The sequence below is a fragment of the Ustilago hordei genome (genome assembly GCF_900519145.1).
Source record: "Ustilago hordei strain Uho2 genome assembly, contig: UHO2_contig_08, whole genome shotgun sequence".
NCBI classification, from domain to species: Eukaryota; Fungi; Basidiomycota; class Ustilaginomycetes; order Ustilaginales; family Ustilaginaceae; genus Ustilago; species Ustilago hordei.
Window position 1 is genome coordinate 879,264 of NW_024545262.1, and position 19,492 is coordinate 898,755.

Below are 19,492 nucleotides of genomic sequence, written 5' to 3' on the forward strand. Positions count from 1 at the left end.
TGTTATGTTGAGTGGCGAATAGAAAAAGGAGAATGGCAACAAACAGTGCTACGATATATATGTGATGAGACTGTCCGCGCAGCTTTGATGTGGACGGGGTCAGGTGTGTCCGTGGGCGGAGTGCAAGAGACAGTCGAGATGATATGAAAAGAGACGAGGGCCAAAGAGTGTCCTTTTGGCTATCTTTCCTCCACACTTGTTGTGTCTGAGGTTGTACGAGTATGAGTGTTCTGGTGCCTGTCTCGCTTGTTCATATTGCTTGGCACAATGGAATGGGAAGCTGTCTCTGCCGCTTTACACAGCCCGCCCTGACAGCCACGAGAGAGACAGACCCACAAGGCGGTGTTTCCCGTCTCTCACGCCAGAGCAGAAGAGTGGCGTCGCGTAAACTGCCACAGCACGGCACAGCACGGCACAGCACAGCACAGCACAGCACAGCACAGCACGAGAAATCAAAAAGCGGTGCGCACGGTCGATTCGAAAGACGTCACGACACTGCTTTGTTAAAAAGTAAAGACGATTGGGTCCCGATAACTGGCGATCGGGGAGAGTCTGAGTACGATATCACTGCTGTTATAGACAGAAACACATATACTCAATTGACTAAGAAGCATGGTGAGAGCCTAGCGCTCCCAGTGAGATATATTTATACATTTGGATGGTACATGCCGAATGTGGGTGTATCCTCCTTCATGACGATGCTTGACAACGAGCGGGGACCATGTTGTATCCGAACTCGGATGAGATCGGCTTCGCCCGATCCCTCCACCTTGCATCATCATATTGGATTGCTATTTTTCAACATGCTTGGCTCCACATATCCACACAGCTTCTGACCCTTTTTGAGCTTGGCTCATTTTTGTTTCCGTGGGAGCAAATATATGTGTCGATCTCACATTGTCGGTAAATCAAGAAAGATTGACAACTCCGCATCCGTGCACAAACAAGATTGACATGCTCGTCAGGCTCCTCTCTTTGTGTAACTTCACCCCTGAAACGAGTTCACAGCCTGCAATCCTCTGCTCATCATACCGTTCACTTTGTGCAGGGTAACCTTTAGATCCGAAACTCTCCTGCAACGATGAATCTCGATGCCAAGCTGCCCCAGCATGTGGCTGATGGCAACGTGCCCCCTGGCTTTCCACAGATCCATCCCTCAAGGCCCTACACGAAGCGTCAGATGCTCGGAGATTTCCTCAAAGGAATCAAGCTCGCTCTCTTCATCTTTGTCGTCTTGCTGTACCCTCAGAAAAGCTTCTCTTATGCATCTGACATCGCTTCAGGCAAGTGGCATTGGCCATGGTCGCCTCGTCCCGTCAAGACCAACATCATCTTCATGATCAGTGATGGCTACGGTCCTGCATCTGTCGCATTCACAAGGCACTTTGCGCAGGCTTTAAACAACGATACAGACTATACAAGCTTATTCCAGCTACCGCTCGATAAGATTCTCGTCGGCACCCACCGCTCTAGATCTTCCTCTTCGCTCATCACTGACTCGGCTGCAGGCGCTACTGCCTTCTCGTGTGCCAAAAAGTCGTACAATGGTGCCATCGCGGTCACTCCGGATGGCAAGCCCTGTGGTACTGTCTTTGAGGCTTCCAAACGAAAGGGCCTCTTGACTGGTGTTGTCGTCACCTCTCGGCTTACGGATGCTACTCCCGCTGCTTTCATCTCGCATGCTGCTTCTCGTGCCGAAGAGCCGCTCATCGCTTCCCAGATGATCGGAGGCAGGCAGAACCCACTCGGCGAACGAACGCTCGATCTTGCTATCGGAGGTGGAGGATGCGCTTTCCTGCCCAACTCCAGCTCCGTCTCGTGTCGTCAGGATGACGAGGACACTGTCGAGTACGCCAGGCAGCTTGGATGGGATGTTCGAGTCGCCTTCCCCACCAACACCTCCTCCGACCATCTTCATGCGGACATGTCATCAAGGTCTGATGTTTTCGGCGGCGAACCAGAGATCCCTTTCATGGCGTTACTATCTCCCGGCAACACTCCCTACGAGATCGATAGAGTCAACATTCCCGAACCATTGCCTCTCAAGCCGCTTTCCCACTACGCAAAGAAGGCTCTCGAGCTCCTTGGCGAATCTAGGCAGAACCAGAAGGGTTTCATCCTTATGATCGAAGGCTCGCAGATCGACCTTTGTGCCCACAACAATGACCCTGCTTGTCATGCCCGTGAGGCCCTCGCATACCATGACACCATCGCTCTCGTCAAGGACTGGGTTGATCGTCACAACACTAAGGACGAGAAGACGCTTCTCATTTCTACTTCCGACCACGAAACCGGTGGTGTCACTCTGGGCAGACAGCTCACCGTCGACTATCCAAACTATGCCTACTACCCCGAGCGTCTGCTCAACGCAAAGCACTCCACGCCTATCCTCACTGCTGTGTTGATCGACTTTGTTCGTTTGGAAAAGCAGAAAGCCAAGGCGCAAGGTGGTCATGTCAGCGAGAAGCTTGTTCGCGACTTCATTGAGCGCAAGGTCCTTGGCAAGTCAGGCCTTGGCTTCGAGGGTGAGGGTCAGGGCGGAGCTCCAACTTTGGCTGAAATCGATGCCGTATGGAAGGTGGTGAAGAGCGAGATTCTGTCGATCGCAGATGCAGAGGACAGCGATGCTCATCTCGAAAGCGCAGCTAGGCATATTCGTAATGCTCACACCACGGCAAACGACGTCCATCGAGTCGGCACACTCGGCCCTGTTCCCAGTGTCAATCTCGATGGCATCCGCAGGGTCATTTCAGACATAGCAGCTAGGAGAGCTGAGATCGGGTTTTCCACCAGCGGCCACACAGGTATCGACATCAACGTCTATGCCTATGGCTTTGGATTGCACAAGTTGATCGGAAATCAGGACAATACCAACATCGGAACTGTCATCAACGAGCTTCTTCAATTAGATCTTGATGCGATCACTCGTGATCTCAACAAGTAGACTTACCATCAATACACACCTGCATTGTCTCCCAGACGCTAATCAATTCATTGCAATCACACCTGGAAGCAACTTTCGTGCCACAACACGATCAGACACACCAAAGAGCAACAATCACAGACGCACTGAGATGATTGAGACCGGTTCAAGGATTGCTGGGTTAGGATCGTGTGAGTTTTTTAGTAGTGAACATGATTGATCTGATGACAATATGTGGTGTGAAAGAAGATGAAGATGTTCTCGCTTCCAAGACGTTAAGAAGATTCTACTGCTGCATCAAAAGTGCTTCCGAAAAAGGGAAGAAGTATACAGGATGGCAAACACTTTTGACGTCAGACAAGTGAGCGTCATGAGAACGGGGCTTGTTGAACTGCGCAGTGAAGCCGACCAAGGATTGCAATTAGCCCAGCAAATCCCATATGAAAACCACTGAGAGCGATGCCTTGACCAAACCGGCTGTGCGCGACGAGGTCCAACTTTTTGGAGATGTGTAACCGACAGCTCACTCAAGAAGAGAGGCGATGATGTCGGAGGGAATACGATAAGAGTGAACAATGCAAAGAGGAGAGATGATACAAACGGAAATCAAACACGAAAGAAGAAACACCACGCCCAGTCCATCCTAGCCTTACACCACAGCTGCTGCTCTACTTGTTGCAGGCCGTGATGCAATGATCAAAAGAACGGAACGAGAGAAGCATGACTGATTGCGCGCTTAGTTCATTCGACGGACGAGAGCGTTGATAGCCTCACCACGGTCACCAGTGTTACCACCCTCGGTGTAGTGGGTGAGCTTCTTGCCCTTGAAACCACCGTTGGGGTTCGAGAGCTTGAAGGCCCAGAGGAAGTTGGTGACGGCCTTGAAGTTGGGGCCGCAGGTGGCGATCTCATGAACGATGTCCTCGATCGAGAGGATGCCGTACTTGCCAAGGCTCTCCTCGATGATCTTGTTGTCGTTGATGGGGAGACGCTGGCGGTTGACCTTGGCGTAACCACGCTTGTAGACGAGGTCACGGATGGTCTTGAGGTTGGGGGCACCGTAGGTGACGTAAGGCTGAACGAGCTGAAGCATCTGCGAGGTGGCCTTGGTCAAGCGGACAAAGACACCGTTGTTGATCTGGAGGAGACGGAGGAGCTGCAAGATCTTGCGGGGCTTGGGCGCAATGTTGTTGATACCACGGAGACGGACGACGAAGACGACCTTGGGCTGACCGGCAACGTAAAAGTCACCCTTGGCCTTGGCGGCACGGCGAAGACGGATCTCCTCGCGCTCGGCAGTGCGGTACTCCTTGGTGTACTGCTCGGCACGCTTGAAGATGACCTTGCGCTTGCCGAGGTTGGCCTGTGTTGCGTTACAGCAAAAAGTGAGAACGGTTGTCAGAAAGCTGTGCGGATTGATTGAAGGCACGATTCAGGCCTAGCCTAGACTTTGCTTGCCATCCTAACCAATTTGCTGCATGCAATCTACTTGCTCCAATTACTCCTTCCCGCCTATTTGCGTATGTCCTGATCAAAGGTGAACCTCAGCCCCGAAAGATGGTATATTTCGGCAGCATTGTCCGTAGACTAGCCCGAATGTTGGTTGTTATGCATCACTGTGTTGTCACTTTGATCCTATCTCCCAACGTAAACCTAGCCTATGAAGATGTCCTAAAATTGTGCTGCATTCTGTCTTTCGATTGCATTGTCCTCCTGTGAATGTCCAAGCTAGACATTAGGATGAAGAATACATACCTTCTTGGTCTCGGCGGCCTTGGCAGCCTTCTCCTCACGGGCCTTGGCGTCGGACTTCCTCTTCTTGAGGAGAGTCTCGGGGACGAGGACGTCGTGAGCCGAGGGGACGGTGCTGTGAGATGTGGAAAGATACAATGCGGGAGCGATTCAGAATGTCAGCGATGCGATTGTTGGTCGAAATTTGTTGCGATCACGGCATGAACAGCAGGAGTCGTGTTGGAGAAGCGAGTAAGGCCGAAAGTTGCATGATTATAGCACAGTTGGTTGTCGTCGTACGCTTGTTGGTAGGGCAGGTTGATCGTCATCCATCGACATGGTAGGTGAGCGAGAGCTGGTGTGTTGTTGCGACATTAGCATTGAGCCGTGTATGTCTCTGTTGGATGGTTGGTCCGAAATCAACCGTACCTTCAGCATAGGTCTACAAACTCCATCCGCACATCGTATGCAGTCATAATTCCAAGTGGTACATTGCTACGTTACGAAAAGCCTCTACAGGTATCCTTCATTGTCCACTGACAACGTCCATCCAAGCTACTTTCAACATCTGATGACCTCCAATATCATGCGAATGATTCATTCGCAATGTTTTCAATTGTGTCGTGATGTCTCCTGTGAATGCTGATGCTGATGCGTGGTGAAGCATATGCTTTTAGACTCGTGGTCGAGGTCGATTGGTGGCGGTACTAATACTACTTCTGCTACTGTCGTTCGTTGAAGTCGGTGCTGCTATGCCATGGATCGCATCATTGACGATGAGATACGTACGTTCGGATCTGGGTCGACATTATTCTTGACGGGGAGGGGATGGGTGAAGGTGATGATGGTGACGAAGAGGTTGCAGTCGATATTGACCAAGCTGACACTCCGGAATCTCGAATCGGTCAGTCGGCTGCGAAGGCTACACTCACACACACAACTGAAGGTCGCAGTTGCGAATTTCTCGAAAGTCTCGACAACCTGAACATCCTCAAACTGCCTGTCTGCTGCCTCAGAATCTCTATAAGCCTTCACAGCGCTTTCTTTGACCATTAAAGCCAAAGTTTCGTCTTTCGTCAAATTCCAGTCGAGCAGCCAGAAGCTTGAGAGAGGCCCAGAGACGTGATTTTCAACCAATTTCGAAATTGAACAGGCGCCAATCCAGTGTTGCAGTTGACAAAGAAATCAGCAAAATTTCCAGCTACACGTGCCAAAGACAAGTCGGCCGAGGTTGTCAGCCCGATGAAGCTACGATGACGATCGCGGAATCCCTGCTCACGATGACACGCTCTTAGGTAATACCACCGTGTCTTTGCAACTTACGCTCAGACCAGCAACGAGCAACACACACACGCATCGTTGGACCCTGGATTGCGCAATGCCCGACATCATCTCAAGAGGGGCCACCAATCATCAACACAGTGCGGCGTGAACAAAACGAAGCCTGCGTTTCGGAACATCGCTGTTGGTAGCCACCGCTACAGCCACAAGGTTCCTTCAAGTCCTTGGACCACAATCCATCGTCATGACGGCATCAGCTTCTCAAACGCCAAATCAAGGTGTGTTGGTCTTCATCATGTTGCTCCCGTCATCAGCTCCGACTAATTGCCTTTTCGCCATGTATCTGATGTTATTACAATAGAGCTAGACCGCCAGCTAGGAGCGGCAGCTGCTATCTTATTACTGCCAAGTCCATCAGCAGCAGCACTACAGGCTCTCGAACAGTACAAGAAGAAGGACTCGTCAAAAGGTAGCTAACCTTCTCCTCATCACCGTCATGAAGTTGGACAAGAAATTGCTTACTGACAGTGATACAATGTTATGCCTCATGTTTGTGATTACTCTGCTTCTCGCTGCTGTTGCAGTGGTCGTCTTCTTCAAAGCCATCGGCAATGCACCCATCATGAGGAACAACTACTTCCGTATCACAGCATTCAACCGTTTCCAAGCCGTCATTCAGTTCTTGCGGAAAGAGCTCAACTTCAAGCCCACAGACTCACTCGTAAGTTGTCGCTTGCCCTGGTGCTGCCCTCAGCCCACAATAGCTGACCAGCGTGTTATTCTTCTTTATCGGCCATGTACGCCAGTTCTTGTACATCAATGCCTCGTTCAGTCCAGCGCCAGATGACACTGTCGGCAACCTTTTCAGGGTGAGTACTCGCTCTGGTCCACAGCGCGGTCACTCCAACCTCGCAACAAGCTTTCTGACATATCGGATACTTGTTCGACAATCTTTGCCTTGACCCGCAGTGCTTTGGAACAGAGAATCATCTGATAGTCAACTACAGCACAACTGCCGCGTGGGGCTAGCCGACAATAGCAGACTGTCCGAACCTCACGCTCCCTCATCTGTAATGTATACCCCGGCAATCGATACATGCCACGATCATGCACACAGTAGCATGGAACAGCACTCAGTACTATAGGATGAGACAACGAAAGCGAAATCGACACACACTCAAGAGAGTTTAAAGAAGGTCATGATGCCATTTCAAGCACAATCTAAAAGACAGCATCATGAAGCAATCATGGTCTACGAGAAAGAGGGGAAGAGGACAGAGCAAGTGCAAGGTGCTGCGATTAGTAGACCTCGAGAACGTATCGTTCGTCCTCCTTGAGAGCCTCCATCTTCTGCTCGGCCTGCTCCTTGGTAAGACCCTTCTTGACAAAGGCACCGACAAGGGCCTCGTGAATGTCGGGAACGGGCCAGGTGGGACCACAGACGAAGAAGTAGCCCTTCTTGCCGTCCTCGACGTGCTCGTCGTTAATGAGACCGTCCTGGAGCACAACCTCGGCCTTGCCACCGGCAGCCTCGAGCTTCTCGATTTCAGGACCAAGGTACCGGGTGAGCAAGTCACCGTCCTCGAGAATCTTGTGCTGGATGTACACCTTCTTGGAAGTGTCACGGGAGAAGGCGAGACCCATGTGCTCAATGACACCGTCCTGAGTGTAGGCCTCGAGCTCCTCTCCGTACAAGTACTCGGCTGATCGGTAACGAGAACCGAAGTAGTAGACCAGAGGACCGACCTCGGCACCCTGAGCCTTCTTGTAGGCACGAGCCTGGATGAAGGCACGAAAGGGAGCAGCACCAGTACCGAGACCAGCCATGATGATGGGCTGGGAGTCGATAGGAGGAAGCTTCATCACCGAAGGCTTGAGCGAAACAGCGACCTTGGCACCAGGCTTGAGCTGCGAGAGGTAGCGCGTGCACTGACCGTATCGCGGGCTGCCGCTAGGCGTCTTCCAGTCGACGGTGACGATGAGCAGGTGGATCGACTCGCCAACAGCACACTGAGCCGAGGCAATCGAGTAGTGACGAGGCTTGATAGGCTCAACCAAGGTGAGCAGCTGGTCGATGGGCAGACGAGCCGAGGGGAACATGCGAAGCACGTCGGCGTACGTAACGGTTTCGATCTCCGAGAGCTTCTTAAAGGTAGACGATCCCTCGGCAGAGCTGATGAAGCGGAGCCATCGAGCCTCGTCACGATTGGTGGCAAGCTTGCCAAGCTCCTCGTAGAAGCGCTTGGGTGGCTTACCGAAGATGTCGAGGTTCTGCTGCAAGGTCTGGAAGACAGTGCGGCTCTCATGCTTGCCGGCAGTGGTGATGCTGGGAGCGTTGACGACCTCGTCGGCGTCGTAGCCAGACCACTTGATAAACTCGGCGACCTCCTCGTCGTCGTTCCAGCCGTGGACACCAAGAGCCTCGCCGACCTCGTACTTGAGGTCAGTGCCCTTGGTGCTAAGCTCCATGTGGAAGACGTTTCGGTCGTAGTCGATAGGAGTGAGGCGACGGTTCTCGGTGACCTCGACGACCCAGGTCTGCTCGGGCAGGTCGGGACGGAGGGCATCGGCCTGGGTGTCGTAAGCCTCGGAGAAGAGGTGCTGCCAGGCGGACTGAGCCCAGGTGCTGCGAGTGGAAGCAACCTCGAGACCGACGGTAGCGGCGTCAGGGTTGGCACCGAAGCCGTTGTAGCGGATCTGAGTGGGGCGCAAAGGAGCGTTCTCCTCGGCCTCCGAGATGGGCTCAGCCTTGGACCATTCGTCATCGCTGAAGGCGTGGAGCTGGATAGCACTCTCGGCAGCCGAGACGAGACCCTCGACACCGTCGATGCCGACAGGGGCGGTACCGATGACACGCTTGAGGAAAGCGGCGAGAGCTGCGCCAGATGTGTTGAGCTGAACACGAAGGACAGCAACTAGGAGGACGGCGGCAGCGACCTCGGAGGGTACGACATTGTCGCCAACCTTAGCCTTGCCGCCGCTGGCGTTGGCAGTCTTGGTGTTGAGCTTCTCGACGACAGCCGAGGCATCAACGAGCAAGAGACGAGCGCTCTTCTGGGCAAGCACGCGCTTGTCCTCGGCGCGGAGCTTGGAGTCGAGCTCGGCAACCTCCCAACCAGGAGTGTTGAAGATCACAGTACCGCCACGGACGAGCGACTGGAAAGGAGCATAGCTCTTGAGCGTGGTGGCAGGGTCGCTGACGACAAGCACCTTGGCGGCATTCTCTTCGGCGGCAAGGATGATGGGAGCGTCCGCGGCCGACTCAGGGCGGCTCGAGAGGATAATGTCAGAGCGCACAATGCCGGAAGCGTCGAAGTTGTCGTATCGCGAAAGGAGACGAGCGTGAAGCTGGGTGTCGGCACCGCGGTCTCGGATGGCACGAGCAGTGAGCTGAGCGAGCGGAGCAGTGGGGCTGGTCTCGCTGTCGAAGAAGGTGACGACGGTAGCACCCGAGAGGGCGAGCAAGTCCGCGTGGGTGTCGTCAGCTTCGTCAAGAACGTCTTGGACATTGAGGGCAGACTTGTGAGCATCGGCGAGGGTCTCGAGGATTTTGTGGAGCTCAGCAGCAGAAAGGTCCTGACCGGGAGCAAGGGCGACCGGGAAGACGTGCGAGGGGACGTCAGATTCGGCGAACTCGCCGCCAAAGACGGCCGAGACGATGTCCTCGTAAAGCTGGCCAGAGGCGGAAGCACCCGAAACCTCTTCGAGGACGTGAAGGCTCTCGACCGACTTGGGAAGAGCTTTGCGGAGGTCGAGATCGTCCCAGGATCGCAAGTTGCGAACCGAGAGGAGAGCGACATTGTGACGCACGGTGGGAGGGAGGGTCACAAGGACGGCACGGGCAGCCTGGCTGTGAGAGCCACTGGGGACGACGAGGACAGTCTTGGCCTTGGGCGAGCCAGTAAAGAGGAATGGCTCGGGAACGTCGACCTTCTGGCCCTTGGTAGGGATGGTGAGAGCACCGACCTCGCGTCCGGAGAAGGCGCCGTCAAAGACATGGACGACGTTCTTCCGCGATTGGTAGGCGTATTGGGCAAAGTCAAGGGCCTCCTGGCGGGTGGAAGAGAGGAAGATCTCGAACGAGTCGTCAAGAGCAGCGGCGGCGTTGAGGACCGAGGCGTAGTCGTTGCTGATGGAGAGCTCCTCGCCTTCTTCAGTAGAGTGGCTGGCGGCAGAGACCTGGAGGACGAGTTTGGCGTTATCCGAGCCGTTGAAGGAAGCGAGAGTGGGAGTCATGGCAGCAAAGCCGGCGGCGTTGGTCAAGGCAGTGACGACCTTGGCAGGCTCGGTGGAAGACGATCCGCTCTTGGAGTTGAGGTAGCCAACGATAGCGTTACCGGCGCCGGAACGGGTCTGCATCTTGAAGACCGAGGGACGACCCTTGAACCAGCCCTGCTCAGCGGCGTGCTGAGCCTCCTTCTCGCTGTAAGAGCCGAAGCCGCCGTTGGCCTCGCTCTCGTAGCTGAAGATAGCAGTGCTATTGGCGTAGGCAATTGAGTCGATGGCACCGGCGCTGGTGAGCTTGTGGCTGGGGACGCCAACCAACCAGGACAGGGCAGCAGCCTTGGCGGCAAGCTCGGACTCAGTAGGACCGTTGACGATGCCGAGCTCCATGCGGGCATCAAGGTGTTTGGCGCGGTTGACTTGCGAGGGCTCAGGCTGGGCGGTGGTGTCGGGATGGGCGTTGACGAGGCCGGTGAGCTTCTGACCGCCGGAAGTGACATCGACGCCGTTGGGAGCGACATGGCCAGGAAGAGTTGGCTTAGCAGGGGCGACAGGGCCAGCACCCTTGGCGTCGACGTCATCGAGCTGCTTGGAGGCAGGAGGGTCAACACGGCCAGAACCAGTGATGCCACCAAGAGGGGTGTCCTTGGCGGTGCTGGTGTTGTTGTTGCTGGTGTTGTTGTTGCTGGTATTGTTTTTGCTGGTGTTGTTGTTGCTGGTATTGTTTTTGCTGGTGTTGTTGTTGCTGGTGTTGTTGTTGCTGTTGGTGATGGCCTTGCCTTCAGCGGCAGCGACAGCAGCAGGGGAGGAACGCAGCTTGGCGTCCGAGACCTTGCGCTTGATGGACTTGTTAGGCTTGTGAGCAGGAGCAAAGGCGGCTCGCGAAAGGGCCAGAGTACCGGCACCGATGGCGAGACCACCGGCAAAGATGGCAGCGCTCTGGTAGAGCGACTGCGAGGAAGTAGCAGCCATCTTGGGTGTACAGACGCAAGAACAGGCAGCGATGGAAGGGGGCAAGAGTGAGGTGATGGTGAGAAGCAAGCAGTATCGACGATGAAGCTGCCGTTCTTCTCGACCTCAACAATCTCAGTGGGGGAAGGCTGGAAGATTACAGCAGTTCAGCGCGCTTTCGACGGCAAAGCAAAATCAAAAGGGCTCGGGAAGAAGTTGCCTTGGCGACACAGACACGGGTCTGGCTGAGGAGACCAGCAATCTGGGCTTTAGGCGAGCCAACAAGACTCAGTTAGACTGATTAGACAGACAGGAAGAAACCCGGTCAAGCTCCGATTGTTCTGATTGGCCGCCATAAGATTCTTGAGGAGCTGCAGCTGTCAAGTTTTGCGGGGGGAAAACTTGGTCGATTGCGCCATTTGTTCTTCCAAGCACCAAATTACGAAAGAGGCCCATCGACATATCCATGAGCGGATCGTCAAAATTCAGATCGATTTTAATCGAGATAAAGATGTCAGAGCGACTTTGCTCACAAGCTCCCACAAATCATTCTCTCACCCTTTTTTGTTGTTGTTTTTTTGTTGTTTTTTGGCCTCAATTTTTAGATTGACATTTTAGACATGCTAGGCGATTGATAGCGTAGTCTGCTACGGCGTGTTCTCAAGCATTCAAGCAGACCTGGAAGAATCTGCGGATCTTGATTGAAGCGTACGCCGTGCAAGTCTCGCTCGTCATCAGAACCTTTGGCTTGAGTGTGAGAACTTGTTGCCGAAATCGCTTCTGCACAATCAGGGTGGAATTGTCAATGTAACTTCTTGCTCCTCTGGCCGAGTTGATGTGATGTGATCTGTTGTCGGCAATCACGCCGGCAAATAGATCAGCGAGAGTAACAAAGGAGAAGCGGATGAGGTCGAAAGCATTTCGATGATGTAGCAATTCGTCGCCTGTTCCTGGCAAATCTGTGGAGTGTTTCCAATATCTTAGGACGAGCAGAAAAGAAAACTTAAGCCGCCGCTCCCCCTTTTTTATATATATTAAGCCACAACGGCGTTCTCAAAGAGCAGCTCAGGGTCTAAAGCTTTCTCGCCACATCGTCGGAGTTGCGGCGATATTTTTGATGGTGATGAGTGAGGCTAAATCACGCTTCTCACTCGAGCAGCAGCTGAGAAGGTGACAAGTCTTTTTGGCGTAGTTTGATGCTGAACTTACCGAGCCGTCGTCCTCTCGCCTTCTTGACGCCAATCCTCCACGTCTTTCATCATCCAGCTAGAGCTGTCCGGAAGCTCTCATTCTCACAGCATGAATGTGTAGGCGTTGATTGTAGTTGAGAGGATCCAGGTCGGCTGCTCCGACTGAAAGTAGATAAGGTACGATTGAGCAGGAGTGAATGTGAGCAGGAGTCAACGTCACCTTGGAGCCGAAAAGGGAAGCCGCTGCAGACTGTGTGCTGCATTGCATCGAACTCAACGGCATTGAAACACTGCCGCTTCAAACAATGACTATGCCTCGTTTGTCTTTCTCTAGTTAGCTGCACTACACAGAGATGCTCTCACTCTCTTCCACACTTGCTGTCTCTACCACATTGTAGACTCTCTCCTGCGGGAGCCTTAAAAGGCAAGGTTATTGAGACCGTCCAGCAAAACGGAGGGAACGCTAGCTCTCGCTACGCCCAAGTGGCTCTTCGCTTCGACGTCGACGTTGTTGCTGCATAGCTTTCCGCTCCTTCTCGCTTTCCGACCGACTTGATTGCCTCAGTCCTCCTCGCCACAATCTGACTTTGTCCCTGACCTCGACTGAGTTCTCTCTCACCCACCTCTGCTCCACATCCATCCATTCCATCTTCAGCAAACAAAGAAGCTGCTGCTGCAGCAGCAGCAAGCATCTACATCTCACCATCATCCCCACCAACGACAGGCTTCCCTTCACCTTTACTGCTGAACGAATCGACGATAGACAGCTGTATTCAGCTGTTCTGCAACCAGTGACTATTTCCCTCAATTGACCGTGATACCGCAAACGGCATCACCATGTCCGTCATTATAACGACGGTTCCGGTGACTGTGACTGCAAGTCAGTCGGTCCTTGTCGTCACCTCGACCATTGCAGCATCTCAACTCTCAATCGCTACGGCCAATCCGACTGAATCAGCCAACAGCGTGAGCGCTACTGCCTCTTCTGCCAATCAAGTCAGCCGATCCTTATCAGCTGGCGACAGCACCTCATTAACTAGTCCCTCAGGCACTGCATCATCAAGTGACAACTCTGCGCCTTCTCACCCCCCTATCGGTGGCATTGTAGGAGGTGCTGTAGGAGGTGTCGCGTTAATAGCTTTCATCCTCCTCCTTGCCTGTCTCTTCAGAAAGCGTCGCAAAGCAAAGAAAGATGCCAACCTCTTCCCTGCGTCGGACGACGAGAAGGCTCCTGCTGTCATCGCTGGCCTCCCCCCCAACCCTTGTACTACTCAACTACGTCCGCATCGGGCAACTACAGCAACTCGGTCGTCATGACCGATGCTGCTTCCGCGCTCCCTCTTCTCGGTGCTGACAGATCGATCCATGGCGGCTCGCACACTGGTGCTCACGTATCCGAAGCCCACTCTTCCCACTTGCATCGACCATCAGCCGCTTCGCTCGCACCAAGTTTCATCATGGGCTCATCGGCATCCTTCCCTCATTCACACGGCAGCCACTATGGCCAGCCTCTGAACGGTGCCTTATCTGGTAGCAGCCAAGACTATCCTGGTGGCTTCGCAAACGGTTACCCGGATGTCCACCGCACCGCCTTCTACGAACCTCCGATGCCTCCTGCAGTTGACCCCCGCATCGGGCCATCCGCCAAGATGATCGATCCTCGAGCACATGTTGTTCCTCCCGGCATGGCAAGCCTCCCGACGGGGGCTGCACCTTCCGACTATGCTGCGTTGAGTGAAGCTGCTCGTTGGCGAGGCATGCAACAAGCACCACCTCCTAGTACGCCAGGCTTTGAACCAGCCTGGTCCGGTGCTGCATCGTTGAATGACGCTAGTAGCCATCGAGGATCTCACGGCAGTTCACTAGCCATGCACCCTGCTGTCATGCAGTTTTCGGAGGAACCCGGACCGATTGCCACTGAAGCTGAGCATCTGCAACGTCGGCCACCTGCCGCTAGATTTCCAGGCCAGCAGTCCAAGCTGGACACCATTCCAGGCTCTGTCGCTGTCTCCGAAATCGCGAGCGGTGATCACCACTGGATGCACTCTGGCGCAACGAGCCAGCGTGGCGACCTCTCAGTACCTCCCAAGCTTCCATCGATCCCTGCTTCAAGCCCTCTTATCTTGCAGGGAGCTACGTCGTTTGCACCGCAGAACTCTCTAGCTGTCAACGCTGTGTTTCCGGCTGCTGTCGGATTGGCGGGACCGAGCCTGACTGCTGAAGCCGGCGCCGACACGTTTCAGTCGTCCAATGGTACCTACAACAGTGACGGCACCTACAACACTTATACGGGAGCTGTCAAGGGGCAACTTCGCGTAGTTGGCGAGTCTACCGAAGGCCCTATGAGCATCCTTGAAGAAGCTTCTCACAGCAGGGCACCGAGGCGAGACATGAGCGGTGACTCAAAGAACGGCGAGTTCTGGGTGGATGCTTCTGAGAAGGCGCAACTTGGTGCTGCGGGCAGACGACTTGGCCAACACTCTGCCAACAACAGCACTTGGAGCATCAACAAGACGGGGAGCCGAATGATCGAGATGCTTGACACAGACGAACAACCTAACCTGCCAACTTCTGTCACTGGCCCTGATGAGCCATCTCGAAAGCAGATAGCTGCTCCTTCCCGACCTTCGTTTTGGAAGGAGCGCACCAAGTCGTCCCAATCTATCACCAAGGTCTTCCGCAACTCTCCTCTCACTGGTGCGCATGCAGCGCCCTCCGATCGCTCTCCTGCGATGAGTACCAACAGTGCACGTTTCGGCGGAGCCCTCGCCGACTCTGCTGGAGCCAATGGCATTTCTGGTCGAGCTGCCGAGACTGAGCATCTGCCACTGCTCGATCTAGGCAAGTCGGCGACATCTTCGGCGGACTCGCCCAAGCCGATGGATGGAGAGGCTGACATGTGGAAAGAGTCGTCGATGGCCAGGTCTGCTAACAATGCGATGCGAAAGTGGACCAGGAAGAAGCCAGGCAAGAGCGCATCCAAGGGCAACGAGGTGGATGTGGATGAGCTCTTTGGTTGAGATGCGACGCCTAGCTAGACCAGCTCTCCCTTCTGAAATCTTGGTGCTGTATCTGAACAACGATTTGCTCCTCGACACTGTATTATTATTTGCATTCGTTTCCGCATCCATTCAATTTCACTTGCTAACATCAGGACCAGGAAGATCTGTTAAAATGTGAAGAAGTTTTGTCCCGATAACTGACGATCGGGAAGAGTCTGAGTACGATGTCACTACTGTTTTAGGGCAGAAACATATATACTCGATTGACTAAGGAAAGAAATGTGGTGGGAGCCTCGAGCTCGGCGCTTGATATATATACAAACTATCGGCATATGCCAAAGGTGGGAGCATTCCACTTAATGACGATGTCTGTCAACGAGGGTGACTAAGTTGTACCCGATCTCTAGTGAGATCGGCTTTGCCCGATCTCTTTCGTATCCGCTTACGTCAACTCGCATCATCATATTGGATCGTTTCCTTCAGCAAGATCTTCGTGTCCCTAAGTCGACAACAGCAGCCGTACTGCACAGAGTAGTAGGCCGCCAAGAGATGTCGCTGCAGGCCATGCAGACATTACCTTCTCATGACGCTGGAGACGGCTTGGCAATTTTCACCGTCTGGCATCCACAAGTACCGAAACCAGCTGAACAGCGTCGGAGAAATTGATTTGTCAGGCTATGTAAGGTGGCCAAGCACAACAACGTCAGCCAAGGCTCTGAGGTTCGAGTAGAGAAGCTTTCTGCATCAGCAAGCCTCGAGATTTCAAAAAGACGAAAAAGAAAAAAAGAAACTGCAAATAAACATGCAGAAAGGGTTGAATCGAGCTGGCAGTCGTTGACAATCGCCGCGCTGCTCGCTTGGAACATGTTGCATCTCGAAAACGTAGAGTTCCACGCCGCTTTGCGGACTTTGGTGGTTCAATTTTAATTTTTGCACGCTGCTGCTGCTGTGTGTGTGTTGTGTTGCCTCTCACTGTGTCCCTTTTCTGCAGGTTCTCAGCGCGAATCGACGCTGCAGCCAAATGCTGTGCTCCTTTTTTTTTTTCTTTTTCTTTTTCTTTTTTTTTCTGTGTTTTTCTATCTTTTGCGACCTCGCCTCGGCTAGCTGCTCTGTGTGATCGAACTGAACTAAATTTTCGATCCTTTCCCCCCTCTTTTATTCCCAAATGGCCCTCAATCGCACCCCTGTCCATCTCGAGATTCCCTCCTATTTGGCCTCTCTCTTGAAAACACGCGGAGATCCGATTCAGTTTCTTTCTCTGGTAAACCGCACACGTTTGGCTGATTGTGATTGATTTCACAAATCAAGATGGGAAAGGAAATCACACAGTCACACACAGGCTGGGTGCCGGTGTGTGCGCCGCTTTGCTGCCGCTCCTGTTTTTGTTTTTGTTTTTGTTTTTGTTTTTTGTTCTCGTTTCTCCTTTTCTGTAATCCCTTCAATTTTGCGCTCTGCTGAGGTGTGGCTTTGGGTTAGCATTAGCGAAACAGCAGCAGCAACAGCACAGTCAGTCTAGCTCGGAAGCAACAACCGATCTCTACCAAACTCTCTCTCTCTCTTTCTCTCGATCCTCCTCCTCTTTCTCTTCCTCACCTCACCGCTTGTTTTCTCAACTGGCCAACGCTCTTGTTGAACCTTCTCACTGCCTTTCTCACTTCATCTCATCATCTTTGGCACCGCTTACCGTTCACCCTCTCGTTGCCGTCATCGTCGTCTTTGTCGGCTCACCGAGATCATCGTCTGGCCATCGACGATTCATCACTCCACCTGTGCCCATCATCGCATCATCGCATCTCGTTCACGATCGATCAGCAGCACCATCATCCTCATCATCACTTCTCTCTACTCGTTAGTCAAGCCAAGCTCGCTCTATCTAGGCATAGAAACAGCGTGCAGCTGACATCAAAAGGACAGCCCCACCGCCATCCATCATTATTATTTTCCTCATCGCCCGCTAGCATCCGCCCCGCTCGGTGACATTTCACTATCATGCACTTCGTCAACCGCATCGGCCTATTGGCCGCATTGCTGGCCCTCGCACAATATGCGCAGGCAGCAACCGTCACTGTCACACAAATCTCATGTGGTTACCTGTACTTCACCCTTGGTCTCACACCTGCCGAGAGCACAAATGCCCAATACCTTGGCGTCTACCAAGGCACCACCATGATCTCCGAGATCCAGTTCAACGCTGCTTACGCCAGCACCAACTCGTATCAGTGGTACGCTCCTTTCTTCCAAGGCGTCACCGTCGAATCTGGACCTCAGCAGATCAGCTTCCGTCTCCTCGACACAGACGAGGAGCCGATCACCGCCTACCCTGCTATCACTCAGACGCTTAACTTCCAGTGTGGTACCACCGTCACCACTTCGTCTGCTGCTGCCAGTTCGCCGACTCGAGGCTCTGGTAGATCCAGCAACAACGATAGTGGCAACAGCAACAGTGCCTCCAGCTCTGGTTCCTCCTCGTCCAACACTGGCGCCATCGCTGGTGGTGTCGCCGGTGGTGTCATCGCCCTCGCTGCCATTGGTCTTCTTGCCTTCTGCTTGATGAGGAAGAAGAAGAGACAGCAGCGCAACCAGCAGAGCCGTATTCGCAACGACGAGGCCGACGAGGCTGCCTTCCGTGCCCCGAACAACGATTCGACCACTTCGCTTGCTACAGCCCCCGAGACTGTCAACACGCCCATGATGCGCGATATCTCCACTAAGAACGTCTTTGCTGACCCTACCACTTTGACTACATCTGGTGCCCTCTCCGGTACCTCGACCCAATTCACTGCTGCCAATAACAATCCCGGATCTGGTATGGGTGCTGGTGCTGCCGCTGCAGGTGGTATTGGTGCCGCCGCTATTGCTGCTCGCAAGCAGTCGCGTGAACAGACACGCGCTCGATCGCCCAGCAGTGCTTCCGGTAGCAGCCCATCTTCCGAATTCTCCAAGGACAACTCTACACCTTCGTCGCAACTTGCTCCCCCTGTCTCTGCTATGCCTGCCTCTGTCGCTCCTTCTTCTTCATCGTCTCAGCCTGCACCGATGACCGCTCAGAACACACAGCCTGCTTCCTACCCATCCGCATCTTTTTCCTCAAGTCCATCAACCAGCGCTCAAGCTTCTTCCTCTTCTGCAGCACCCGCCGCAGTTGGTGGTACCGCAGCAGCAACTATTACTTCCGGTGCCACTGCCAAGGCAAGCTCAAGCTCGGACAACAACAACAACAACAACAACAACAACAACAAGACCAAGACCAGCAAGTGGGGCTTCAACCGCGTTTCCAAGGACATGGGCAACAGCAACAACAACAGCAACAGCAACAAGCTTCCCTACCCGCAAGCCGTTCCTGAGCCTATCGCCGCTCCTGCCCCTGCTGCTGCCCCTGCTTCGTCCTCTTCCACAACCCCATCCCCCACAAGCGCCTCTCCTGAGGTCCCTTCTTCTCCTTCGCGTTCGTTCAAGGTGATCCAAAAGGCTTCGCCTGCCCCTATTCCACAATCCATGGCTGGTCCTAGCAGCGCCTCGATTGCTCCTCCTCGTTCCGGCCCCGCTACACCAGCAGGTTCGATTCGTGGCACCAACTACTCGCGTGCACCATCGGTTGCCTCCATGTCGGCTGGCTTCACTGATGCGCCACCTCTCCCCTCTGGTGCCGCCTCTGTTGCTTCTGCGCCAGTGGGCGAGTTTGGCAGTCAAAACATAGCTGGTATCGGTGCTGGTCGTTCGTTCGCTGCTTCAAGTGGTAACTCGACAAAATGGCACCAGCAGAGTTACAACATCATGCCCAATTTCAGTCACAGGGCGTTGGCGAGGTCAACTCAATTGGATGAGGACTTGATCTTCGGTCACTTGGGTATGGGATTAAACCCTCCTCAGCCACCAACAATGGCAGGTAACGGAAGCGAGACTGGCAGCGCAAGGAGTGCCAAGAGCAAGACTGATCCTTTCGGTGATCGTTAAGCCTCTAATCCATCATAGCAAAATTCTTTCTCTCCCTCGTCTCTTTGCATCATCCCACACATCGGTTTCGTCAGAACAATATCTTTTGCCAACTTTATCACATTCTTTCAACTGTTTCTTGCCTCTTAATCTCGATCTGTATATTTCTCAAGTGGTTGTGCATGCAATCTTATCAGACACTACATGATCGGTGGATTCATCAACGGTGTGTGTTTGATGACTGTGCGTGGGATTCA

The 19,492-nt window shown here is 53.5% G+C and overlaps 6 protein-coding genes across 6 annotated transcripts; 4 read left to right on the forward strand and 2 right to left on the reverse strand.

The window, feature by feature from the left end:
* Positions 1 to 1,081: 1,081 nt before the first annotated feature.
* Positions 1,082 to 2,944, forward strand: UHO2_04378 (uncharacterized protein; the record flags this gene model as incomplete). Its single annotated transcript, XM_041556051.1, has 1 exon — positions 1,082 to 2,944. One exon carries the CDS (start codon positions 1,082 to 1,084, stop codon positions 2,942 to 2,944), a length of 1,863 nt encoding a protein of 620 aa, XP_041411985.1.
* Positions 2,945 to 3,659: 715 nt separating this feature from the next.
* UHO2_04379 (putative 60s ribosomal protein L7 subunit) lies at positions 3,660 to 5,463 on the reverse strand (the record flags this gene model as incomplete). Its single annotated transcript, XM_041556052.1, has 3 exons — positions 3,660 to 4,286; positions 4,679 to 4,790; positions 5,444 to 5,463. 3 exons carry the CDS (start codon positions 5,461 to 5,463, stop codon positions 3,660 to 3,662), a joined length of 759 nt encoding a protein of 252 aa, XP_041411986.1.
* Positions 5,464 to 6,179: 716 nt separating this feature from the next.
* Positions 6,180 to 6,964, forward strand: UHO2_04380 (putative Autophagy-related protein 12; the record flags this gene model as incomplete). Its single annotated transcript, XM_041556053.1, has 5 exons — positions 6,180 to 6,213; positions 6,297 to 6,404; positions 6,520 to 6,656; positions 6,742 to 6,804; positions 6,905 to 6,964. 5 exons carry the CDS (start codon positions 6,180 to 6,182, stop codon positions 6,962 to 6,964), a joined length of 402 nt encoding a protein of 133 aa, XP_041411987.1.
* Positions 6,965 to 7,234: 270 nt separating this feature from the next.
* UHO2_04381 (uncharacterized protein) lies at positions 7,235 to 11,131 on the reverse strand (the record flags this gene model as incomplete). Its single annotated transcript, XM_041556054.1, has 1 exon — positions 7,235 to 11,131. The coding sequence occupies one exon, from the start codon at positions 11,129 to 11,131 to the stop codon at positions 7,235 to 7,237; it is 3,897 nt and encodes a 1,298-aa protein (XP_041411988.1).
* Positions 11,132 to 13,137: 2,006 nt separating this feature from the next.
* Positions 13,138 to 15,320, forward strand: UHO2_04382 (uncharacterized protein; the record flags this gene model as incomplete). The annotated part of the gene is made up of 2 exons (XM_041556055.1): positions 13,138 to 13,511; positions 13,601 to 15,320. 2 exons carry the CDS (start codon positions 13,138 to 13,140, stop codon positions 15,318 to 15,320), a joined length of 2,094 nt encoding a protein of 697 aa, XP_041411989.1.
* Positions 15,321 to 17,291: 1,971 nt separating this feature from the next.
* UHO2_04383 (uncharacterized protein) lies at positions 17,292 to 19,256 on the forward strand (the record flags this gene model as incomplete). Its single annotated transcript, XM_041556056.1, has 1 exon — positions 17,292 to 19,256. The coding sequence occupies one exon, from the start codon at positions 17,292 to 17,294 to the stop codon at positions 19,254 to 19,256; it is 1,965 nt and encodes a 654-aa protein (XP_041411990.1).
* Between the last annotated feature and the right edge of the window lie 236 nt (positions 19,257 to 19,492).